Consider the following 12,371-nt stretch of genomic DNA (forward strand, 5'->3'; position numbering starts at 1 on the left):
TGTTGATTTTATAAAATAATTTTCTATATATAATGGTTTTAATTTAAGTTTAAAATGAAAAAGTCAATTATTATGGTTCAATTGTACCCTAAACAGAAACTTTCATTTCAAACGCGCCCCTGTCATATCAAAGAACCTACTGTTGATTTTATATGTCAAGCCTATCTGTTTGTGTGGTAATAAAACTTCTCAAATACGCTTGTGATGTTAGGCTGTATAAGGTGTTAACTTTAGTCAAAATCGCCTGTTCTTTTTTTCATAGGATTTTTTCGATTATCGATATTCATCGAGGACATTCTGTTACAAAACACATATAAGAACACTGCCAGTTACATAAAGTATCTTTTTGTGAAATTTCATAAAAATCGGACCAGCCGTTTTCGAGGCCATAGGGAGAAAACTCACACACATACACGCTCACACACACACACGCATGCACATACAAATTTCCTTTTATATAAGAGTAGAGATATAGAGAGAGGAGGAGGGCGATAACAGCGGTCACTTGACAAGAAACAGTTGAATAAATTAACTAGAACATGGAGGCACATTAATTCATTTTAAAAAAAACGAATGCATTCGATGCATATCAGTTTAAAGAAAGGGCGACATATATAAACAATTGTTTAAGAATTTTACCAAAAAAAAAAGTCGCTTATCGTTAGATGAAAAAGTTACGTTTTAAGATTAAGGAACCATACGCGGAAACGGAACACTTAATTCGCAGACTTTGAAATCACAGACAAAGGAAGAAAAAGTTGCCCATAAGAACATTTATAAATAATTGTTTGAAGTAGCTAACGAGGATCAGAAGACAAAATTATTTTTAGAAAATATTTTTTATGCAATATTTTTTTTCTAAGAAAGGATACATTGAAATTCTTACAAGAGGAAGCAAGAGTGTTGGCATTAACGGATTAAGTTCGTATAATTCTTAAAAAAAAAAAAAAAAATGGAAGGAAGACGTGATTTACTTATAATTTTTCTGGTGATTTTTTTCTTTTTGTCTGCAATTTCTCTGCCCTCAATTCAGGCAATGCGCAACGTTCCCTATAGGGCGGCCGTCTATGAACACGCAGTCCTGTCAGCACCTGGCAGAGTTGTAACCCGGTCCGAAGCTGTTGAGAACATGATGAAAAACATTCGAATTTACGAGAAACAGACAAAAATCGCTGCGAAGAAGGTTAGTACTCTTACTTTATACTAGCAAGCCGCCCGGCGTTGCCCGGTCGTAAAATACGCTTAAATATGGTATTTTAATTCATGCAGATTTCGTATTTATTATTATTGAGAAAAAGGAGTCACCACGGAGGGGGGGCACTCGAGGATAAAGGTTAATAAGTGTACGGTAGTCAATGACGAGACAGTGTTTTAGTGTAGATTTGGTCGACATTCACCGATGCCAGATGCCTGGTATCACGGTCGTGATGTGAAGGTGCCCGGAAAACTCGTACGCGGAACCCCCCCCCCCCTTTTGCTAGGTAGGAAAGCTGGTCTCTTATTGAATGTTATTTGACCCAGAAGAAATTAGAATTATCGCCCCTAACAATAGCCGCCGTCTGCATACTGCACAAGTGCTCCCGAAATGACTTTTAAACGATACCCTCCCTTTCACATGTTAAGAATGGCTTTCGAAAAAATAACGTAATTATTTCAGAGCGGTACCAAAATTATATAATTACCGTGTTTTCTTTTTTGTTGTTTTGTAATAACACAAGAATTATTTAAACTGAATTAATTTTTCTAAATAAAATAATTGCTTTCTTTGATAATACGTGTTTTCTTTCTTTATTTTTGTTTCGTAATGACACAAAAAGTGTTAAAACTAGAGTATTTTTTTTAAATAAATATTTGGTTTCGTTTTTCGTATCTTGACTCCGTGATCAAGTTTTATTTTTTTAAAACAAGAGTTAAAAATAATTTTTTTAAATATTATGGGGGTACATAGTCTCTTTTAAAAACAATATCTCCTTCAAGAACGGTCATAAAATGTGTTTTCAATCGATATTTATTCAATAAGGGACCAGTTTTCCTACCTAGCAAAAACGGAGGGGGGGGGAGTCCAGGTACCAGTTTTCCGGTGACGAGTTTTCCTAAATTCGATGTGAGCATAGGTAAACGTTTCCCAACCCCTAACAAAAAAAAAAAAAAATGTTGTCAAAATCAACACCAAGACGAAATGTCATGTCGAAAATAGTAATATATCCCAAAAGAAATCGAATATAGAGATTAATAATATGATTTTTATTCAACACAGCAAGAAATAATGAATCATGTTTCATTGTTGATGTATTTTTTTATGTCCGACATTCGAGTCAAGAAAACGATAATGAAGAAATCGTTCAAAGTTTGAGAATACTAAAATGTTCTGGAAAGGAATATTTTGACACAAAAGCAATGTTTGTATGGCCGTTAGGGCGCTCTCTCTCTCTCTCTCTCTCTCTCTCTCTCTCTATATATATATATATATATATATATATATATATATATATATATATATATTGAGAGAGAGAGAGAGAGAGAGAGAGAGAGAGATATTTGTTTTCGCGATACGTTTTGAATGAAATCAATTATTTACGAGAGTGCATTTTTACCTAAATGCGAATTGGGAATAATTTTCCCTTTTAACCAATTTGGTACCCCCATATAGGAAACGACATATATATAGTTTTTAAAATTTTAAGCATCCGCTGACACGTGTTTCGTCGTCTGCGACTCATCAGAGGGGGCTGAATCTAAAGAGATTCGAAATCGAGACCCCATGGTAAGAAGCCTAAACACTTACAACTCGTCCACCTCACACGACTGTTCGGATTTTATCGCGATTTATGTCAATCTTATTTGTTTTTGTTTTTTGCGATACGTTTTGAATGAATTCAATAACATCTCCGTAAATCTACATAAATAAGTGCCAATGAATAATTATATTTTAAAAACAATATATATATATATATATATATATATATATATATATATATATATATATATATATATATATATATATATATATATATATATATATATATAAGAAAATTTACAATTAAATTTACCAAAATAATCCAAGATGGTAAAATTAAAGTATATTATAAATATTAAAGAATTAATATTTTTAAAATTATCTCAGCCAGATGTAAAAGCTCGATAAAACCAAATAGGAAATAGAGCTTATAATATGAGAAAACAGTTAATAAAATATGTTTAAAAAAACACTTTGAAATGAGTTAAAAACATATTTAATCTGAAAAGGAAACACTAGATAAATGGATAGTCCTTAATCCGCGGAGTTTCGAAGAAATACTTTCCTTCTCATCAGAGGGTAGGAATTAGCAAAATGCGGGATCGGATTTTGCATGCAAAAGTATTTGATGAAACAACCAGTAAGTCAAAGATCTTACTTGAAAACAAAAAAAGTTGAGCAGAGGGAATATGGTAAAGAAAAAGGTGATTACACATGAATGGATAGTCTGGTGGTTTTTCTTCACCATATTCCCTCTGGTTCACTTTTTTCAGTACATTTCTCTTGCAACTGCCGAGCAGAGAAGATCATGTCTGTGGTTCCTCTGCCCGGACGAAAGCCACTTTGGCTTTCTGGAATGACAGATGGACAAATATACTTTAACAATCTATTGAGCAGAACTCTGGAAAATACTTTGCCAACTGCTTCCAACAAACTTATCCCACGATAACTTCCACAGTCGGTCCTGGCCCCTTTCCCTTGTACAGTGATATAAGAATTACATCAACCCAATCCTGATGGACGGGAACACCCCACCAGACATCGGTGATAAGAATTTCATGAACAAGTTTATCACCCCCCATGTAAGAGGACTTCCACAGGAATACAATCAAGCCCTGGAGCCCTCCCTATGTTCACTTCCTTGATTGCATCTCTAATTTCATTCTCAGATGGGAACACAGACATTTCATGGATAAGCTTCTGTTGTGATAAAAATTCATTGATGATGTCCTCATCAAAATTAGAGGGGTTGTCAAAGAGATCAGAATAATGGGAGGTTCAATGAAGGAGAATCTTGTTAGGATCCTTTATAAGGCAAATCCATCACTTGAGAGTGGGGGAGATGTAGATAGTGTTTGAGGACCAAAAGCTTTTTTAAGCAAATGATACATGCGTTTGAGGTCTTTACACTCAAAAGCCATTCGGATTTGATTGGCAAGTTTAGCCCACCACTGATTTTTCATTTGGCGGAGTCGCTTTTGGAGAATACCCTTGTTTGCTTTAAGTGACTGTTGGAGAGACTCTCGACCTCCATGAGAGGCAGACAACATCTTATGGTGCAACTCATTTTAAGCACTTAAGAGTTGAGTAATTTCAGAATCATTATCATCAAAATAATCCTGATGTTTAGATTTGCGGAAGCCAAGAACATCTACACTTATTTCATAGATTGTATTTTTAAAATGCGCCCACGACCCATCAAAATCAGCAGAATTAACTATGGATCGAAGCTTTTCACGTACACTTGAATCAGCCAGCCTGGACACATCAACCCGCCTGGGAATCCCAACACCACCCAACCTACACTTCCTTCTTATACAGACCTTCAACTTCCCGCGTACCAAAAAGTGATCTGTGCCACATTCAGCTCCACGCATAACACGCACACTACAGACGTCCCGTAAATCTGCCTTCCTGGAAATAATGTAATCGATCAAGTGACCTTGTTTTGAATGAGGATGGGTCCAGGTAAACCTATGGACCTCTTTGTGGCTGAAGAAAGTGCTACAGATAGCAAGGTCAAACTGAGTGCATAGATGGAGAAGATGCAGACCATTACTGTTGACCCTACCTACACCAAACCAGCCGAGTGAGTCCCAGGTGTGATGATCCTTGCCAACCCTTGCATTTAAATCACCCATGAGTAAGATCTTCTCAGATAAAGGAATAGAGGAAATGGTACGACTGAGAGGTAAAACGCTGTGATGGTGTCTTCATATAAATGTGGGAAAGAGGTTGCAGGGAAGAGAAAAGGGCATCCCCCACTAACCCACAAAGTCTATTTTGTACTCTGTCAAGGCAGGATAGGCTGTTTTTAGTAGCCCCTGCCCAGATGTGGCAGCAGTACTCCATCTTTGGACGTACTTGGCTTTTATATAGATAGAGAATTGCATCATTAGTGAGATATCTTCTGGAGCGGTAGAAGGATCCCACCAATTTCCCAGCGACCTTGGCCACAGACTTGATGTATATGTTCCATTTAAGATCAGGAGTGAAGGTCAAACCCAGGAGATTATCAAAACATGGGGCCTCCCCTAGACGAAAGCCATCCATTTCAATTAATGCCAGATGGGGATCAGTACGTTTATGATGTAGAGATAAGAGCTTGGTCTTAGATGCATTAAAGGTAACCAGCCACCTCTTTCCCCACTGTACCACATGCTCAAGATCAGAGGAGAGAGAATTAGAGAGAACATCATCATTTACAGCCTTTGATGTGTTGCCATAGATAGTCGCGTCATCAGCATAGCTATCAGCGAAAGATTTTAGTATGTGTTTTGGGAGATCATTGATGTAGATCAGGAAGAGAGTTGGGCCCAGTATGGACCTCTGAGAGACTCCAGCATTAATACTGTGGGCCTCTGATTTCTGCCCATCAACCACTACTCTTATGAGCCTGTCAGAGAGAAATGATTTATGGTTTATGTTTAGGCACAGATAAAGAGTGGGGAAAATTATTGATAGTGGTTCACAGGTAGAGGAGTGTTTTTTCGTGAAAGTTTAGCAAGGGGACCATAGATTGGAGTTCAGATGAGCACTTGCCATGAAAATAACAATAAAGCAGAGACGGGCTCGCAAGTCTCTTCTGTGGGAAAGAGGTTGCGGGAAAGAGAAAAGGGCATCCCCCACTAGGCTACGAAGTCTATTTTGAAGGTAGGATAAGGTATTCTAGCAGCTATTGCCCAGATGTGGCAACAGTACGCCATCCTTGGACGTACTTGGCTTTTATACAGGTAGAGAATTGCATCGGCAGTGAGATATCTACTGGAGCGGTAGAATGATCCCACCATTTTTCCAGCGACTTTGGCAATGGATTTGATGTACGTGAGCTCAAATAATAATGCACTGCATCTCAGATCAAGAGTAAAGGTCAGACCTAGAAGCTTGTCAAAACATGGAGCCTCCTTAAGACGAGAGCCATTCATTTCAATTGATGCCAGACGGGGATCAGAGCGTTCACTATTATTTGATTATTACATTGTATGCAATATATATAGTATTGATTTCAAAAAATAAAAAAAAATAGGTGCTTATTCAGATTGGCACTTATGGCGGCAATTTTAAAAAGTAAAGAAAATACAGAATAGTCTGTATGATGATCGTACCAGTAACAGAACGAAGATGAAATATTCCAAAAATCACGTAATTTTAAGTAGTTTTTTGTTATTCAAGAAAAATCTAATTTCATCCTGTGACCATGAGGGGGAAAAAAGTAGTGGCGATGCTAAAACCAAGAGCAGATAACTTATTTACATTTCAATTTTTTTTTTTCAATAACGTCGGAAAGATAACCAAAACGTCTGATTTAAAAGCAAACAATAATTTATTAACATAATGTATTTTTTGAAAATTTTATTTTCTGACAAAAATAAAATTTTCAAATTTTTTTTTTTTTTACATAGGCGTCACCACTTATCAAGGCCGATAGGCCACTCAAGGATAAGGGTTAAAGAGTGCAGAGTAGTCAAAAGGACAATATAGTAATCGATAGTAATGGAAGTTCGGTAAATTTGTTAACTTAAGTGGAACGGCTCATCAGAAACTTGTTCACGTTGGACTTGAAGACAACCATATTGTAGTCAGCCGGAAAGCAGGAAAACGGAAGACAATTCCACAGGCGTGCAGTTCTAAGAAAGAAGCTTTGATCATGGAATCTATGTTTAGGTTTAGGCACAGATAAAGAGTGGGGAAAATTATTGATAATGTTTTCAGCTAGTCTAGTGTTTCTTGTGAAAGTTTGGCGAGGGGGGACCATAGATTGAAGCTCAGTAAAACACTTTCCATGAAAATAACGATAAAGCAGACACAAACTCGCAACATCTCTTCTGTGAGACAGAGGTTGCAGCGAAGAGAAAAGGACATCTCCCACCAGGCCACGAAGTCTATTTTGAACCCTATCAAGGCAGGACAAGTCTTTTCTAGCAGCTCCTGCCCATATGTGGCAACAGTATCCCATTCTTGGACGTACCTGGCTCTTATATAGATAGAGAATTGCATCAGCAGTGAGATATCTACTGGATCGATAAAAGGATCCGACCATTTTTCCAGCGGCCTTGGCAACAGATTTGATGTACGTATTCCATTTAAGATCAGGAGTAAAGGTCAAGCCCAGAAGCCTGTCAAAACTTGAGACCTCCCCAAGACGAGAGCCATTCATTTTAATTGATGCCAGATGGGGATCAGAACGTTGATGATGTAAAGATAGAAACTTGGTTTTAGATGCATTAAAAGTAACCAGCCACTCCTTTCCCCATTGTACAACGTGATCAAGATCAGAGGAGAAAGAATCAGAATCCTGAACACATTTGTTTTAGAAAGGTTATTTTATATAATTTAAAAACAAAATTTGTACAATATTAAAATGATTCCGGCCTTCACTTATGGGTAAAAAAAAATCGGCAAATCTGTTGCCACTTCTGCATGTAAGTAAGGTTAATGTGTGCATTTTAGTTTCAAGAACCGCCGACAGATGTCGCTTGTCAGCCAAAGAACAAGGGTTGATAACTTTTTCTTTTCGTGCGTGCAAACTAAAATTCTATTTTGATACATTTATATACAACTTTACCGAAAAAAATAATTCTAAAAACAATCTATAAATGTTTCAGGTTTTTATATTTTATTTCCAGTTATAAATCATTCATTGAAAAAAAATTATATAAATTCATTAAAATTATATTTTGATACATTTTTTATACAATAAATGCTTCGATTTTCATATTTTTTTGTTATTTATTTTTTTTGCATTATCGTAAACACTTGTTTATATTTGAGGTTCACATAATGGACGCTGAATGGCAGTTCTCTTTCGAAGAACAGGGGTCGATAAATTCATTATATGTTTTACTAGAATATCTTGTCCTTTTCTTTTCTAGTTTTACCAACTAGTCCTTTACTTTTCCATGTTTAAGCTAAACCATATGACTTTTCATGTTCACATTTTTCTATTGTAATCCATGATTTTTCCGGGCTTCCAGTAAATTCACTTGTTCTTTGTTTAATTTCAGTCTCATTTTTTTTTTTTTTTGCCTCTATAAATGTAACATACTCATATGTGATGACAATGTACGACACTCGTATGCTTTCAAAACCCCCAAATTACCTCCCTTTCATTCTTTCATTCTCTCTGTTTCATTTGTTACTTCTCTTTTCGCGAGAACGGTGAATTGAGGAGAGGTTGTGACGAGGGTAATCGACACACTCACACAAGAGGATTTCTGTGGGGCCTTCCAGAAGTTGTTAGAACGGTACAACAAGTGCATTGCAGCCGGAGGAGAGTACTTCGAAGAGGACTAGAGTTTCAAGTGTGTACTGTCAATAAAAATGCCTATACAAAAAAAAGTCTGGAAACTCATTTAAGGCATCTCTTGTATGTGGGGAATAGCAAATATATATATATATATATATATATATATATATATATATATATATATATATTTATATATATATATGATGAAAATGATGGAAATAGTATTCCGACAAAATAGAGAAAATAAAAAGGAACAAACCGTATTATGTGTTCATCAACGTTTCATCTTTATTTATATATATATAACTACTTAATTTACTCACATAAAATTAATATACGAAAGTATAGATTTATGCATAAACTGTAAGTATTTACTTCAAAAGTGCTCAATACGTAGGTAGAGCTAGTTAATAATTTATAAAATATATATGGCGATTAAGCTACACTGAATATTCCGCGTTTCATCCACTCTAGGACTCCTCGCATAAGAAGCATAAGCCTGAGGAGTCCTAGAGTGGATGAAACGCCAAAGATTTAGTTTAGCTTAATCGCCATATATATTTTATAAATTACTATATATATATTTATATATATATAAATATATATACAGGGTAGAACAATAAAAGTGTCACCCTAAAATAACATCTATTCAATGTAGCTGCCTTCAGCCTCAATCAATGCTTCGCTACGGGTCTGGAACTGGTAGCATACCTTTTCCACAAGCACCGGCAGGAGCTCGGCGAATACTTGGCAGATGGCGGCAATCAGGCTGGTGTTGTGGAAGGTCATGTTGGTGACGTGCTCGACATATGACAAAACAAAGTACTCCAGTGGGTTCAGGTCGGGGGAGGAGGGGGCCCAGCAACAGAAGCATACAAAGTCATAGCACTCCTTAATCTCTTTGGATTTGCGGGCTGGCGCAGAGTCCTGTTGCTACACTCAGGGTCTGCCAACATCCACCTGATTGCACCGGGGGGATCACTACACTCTTCAGCACACCCAGGTACGCTTTAATGTTTAATATGTTATATATATATATATGGCTGATAGAAAGGGGCGCGGTGGTTACTAGAAAGCTGATTGGCTAACTAAAATCCTCAACAGAAGAGGACCATATAAAAACGAGAAACAACCACTACACTCTTCAGCACACCCAGGTACGCTTTAATGTTGAATTCCAAGTCGACTTTGAAGATGTGAGGTGGCATGATGTGGCCCGCACTTGAAACTACACCAAAGACCAGAACCGTGGCCAGAATCTTTGTATTCATGTATATATATGTATATATATATATATAAAACCTAATAAAAATTTAAAATGGCGTAATGGAAAAATATAAAGGTATTTGCAGCTTCTCTTCCAATTTTCGGATTTTAATCATGTCAAATCACACTTCATTTCCTTTTGACGGACTGATTGTTGTTATTTCTTCTGATGAGTTTAGGCATAATAGATTCACTGATTGATATAATAATTAAGTGATTGATTTTGCAATACGAAACAGATACTGTCAAGAATTGTATAAGTCAACTGAATTAAAGGAATAAATTATAACATGGTCAACATCATGAATTTTGGAATATAACTTTTAGTTATTTATTCTCTATATTGCTCTGTAATTACATTGAGCTTCTTAAATAAGGATTGATATATATTATAAGCATACATATTTATATATATATATATATATATATATATATATATATATATATATATATATATGTGAGCAAACAGGTAATAAAATATGTTAAAAAACACTTTGAAATGATTTAAAAACATATTTAATCTGAAAAGGAAACACTAGATAAATGGATAGTCCTTAATCCGCGGAGTTTCGAAGAAATACTTTCCTTCTCATCACAGGGTAGGAATTAGCAAAATGCGGGATTGGATTTTGCATGCAGAAGTATTTGATGAAACAACAAGTAAGTCAAAGATCTTGCATATTATATTTTATATTATAAGCTCTGTTTCCTATTTGGATTTATCGAGCTTTTTTATCTGGCTGAGATAATTTTATAAATATTAATTCTTTAATATTTATAATTTACTTTAATTTTACCATCTTGGATCATTTTGGTAAATTCACTTGTAATTTTCATTTTATATATATATATATATATATATATATATATGGCTGATAGAAAGGGGCGCGGTGGTTACTAGAAAGCTGATTGGCTAACTAAAATCCTCAACAGAAGAGGACCATATAAAAACGAGAAACAACCACAGAATTCACGCATAAGCCTGACAAATCCTAGAGTGGATGAAACGCCGAATATTCAGTGTAGCTTAATCGCCATATATATTTTATAAATTACTATATATATATATATATATATATATATATATATATATATATATATATATATAGTGTAGCTTAATCGCCATATATATTTTATAAATTACTATATATATATATATATATATATATATATATATATATATATATATATATATATAGTAATTTATAAAATATATATGGCGATTAAGCTACACTAAATCTTTGGCATTTCATCCACTCTAGGACTCCTCAGGCTTATGCTTCTTATGCGAGGAGTCCTAGAGTGGATGAAACGCGGAATATTCAGTGTAGCTTAATCGCCATATATATTTTATAAATTACTAACTAGCTCTATATATATATATATATATATATATATATATATATATATATATATATATATATATATATATATTACATAGTCATAGAAATTTCCAGGTTGGTATCTGGAGGTACATTAATTCACTGGGAGCGTTGCATCCCCCCCCCTCAGTCTTAGTTAAGACATGGATCTAGGAGAAGGTAACTCTGATGTAAAAACCTGTGTTGTACTGTGCGCTTTGTTTTGTGGCAGTCATTTGCACTGACATGGATTACCAAAAAATGTGATTGTTTCTGCGCAAAGCTTTCAAATCATCTGTGTGACTTTCCGGACAACTTACTTGTTGTGGTGGAACCTCATATGTCGAAATCGACGGGAGAATCCAACATAGTTATATATACATATATATATATATATATATATATATATATATATATATATATATATATATAACTATTTCATTTACTCATATAAATTAATATACGAAAGTATAAATTTATGCGTAAACTTTAAGTATTTACTTCAACAGTGTTCAATACGTAGGTAGAGCTGTTACATGATAAGGGCTGTCCCCTTTTCATGTAAGTATAAAAATAGAGAGATTAGTTAAAATGAAAATAAGAGAAAGCAGAAATCGAACCCTGGACATAAGTTTTAAAGAACAATAGGTTTAAATGGAATGTCCAGTAAATTGTTAATTCTGATGAAATAAATAATAAATAAACTATTCAATTGTTAGAAAGAATGTGGATAATAAAATATGGGTTAAATAAAGTAGATATGTAGGTTGAATTACTTTGTAAAAACATCAAACAAAAAATAGGTTATTGGGAAATCATATGTCGGAAACGTGCAAAGTTGCGCATGTTGAAACACGTGAATTTTGCTCACGTGGCCAGACATGCATGGATGTCTCAATATAGGAAGTGAGAGTTAGTTAGTTAGAGACAGTCAGTGAAAAAGTCAGAGAGGGTCTGGGAATTCGAACGTCTAGGAAGCGAGACGGTCACTTTGAAAGTAAAATGTGAAGCTTTGAATTCTTGATGATGAAAACCACGGCCGGTCGTGAAGAAATAAACCCATCATGTGTTTTGATAAGCTCGTCTTTGTGTTTGTGATTCTTACAAAAAAGTAAAGTGAATTGTTATTATATGTGTGTTATAAAATGTCTTAACATACACATCTCATATCCACAATGTGAATCTACATCTCATATCTACACTAAGACTGTCTGAACACTATCTCCTCACTCTAAGAGCTTCACATAGCAACACATCTATT

At 35.0% G+C, this 12,371-nt stretch overlaps 1 protein-coding gene across 1 annotated transcript in view; it reads left to right on the forward strand.

Annotated features, from left to right (window-relative positions):
• Positions 1-437: 437 nt before the first annotated feature.
• LOC145269657 (pantetheinase-like) overlaps positions 438-12,371 on the forward strand; it is a 17,509-nt gene continuing 5,575 nt past the window's right edge. The window contains exon 1 of the mRNA XM_080125370.1: positions 438-1,183. Coding sequence (XP_079981496.1) covers positions 953-1,183 — 231 coding nt within the window. The 5' untranslated portion in view covers positions 438-952. The remainder of the gene's footprint in view (positions 1,184-12,371) is intronic.

This window comes from Euprymna scolopes, chromosome 45 (assembly GCF_053919585.1).
Source record: "Euprymna scolopes isolate OS-2025 chromosome 45, ASM5391958v1, whole genome shotgun sequence".
NCBI classification, from domain to species: domain Eukaryota; kingdom Metazoa; phylum Mollusca; class Cephalopoda; order Sepiida; family Sepiolidae; genus Euprymna; species Euprymna scolopes.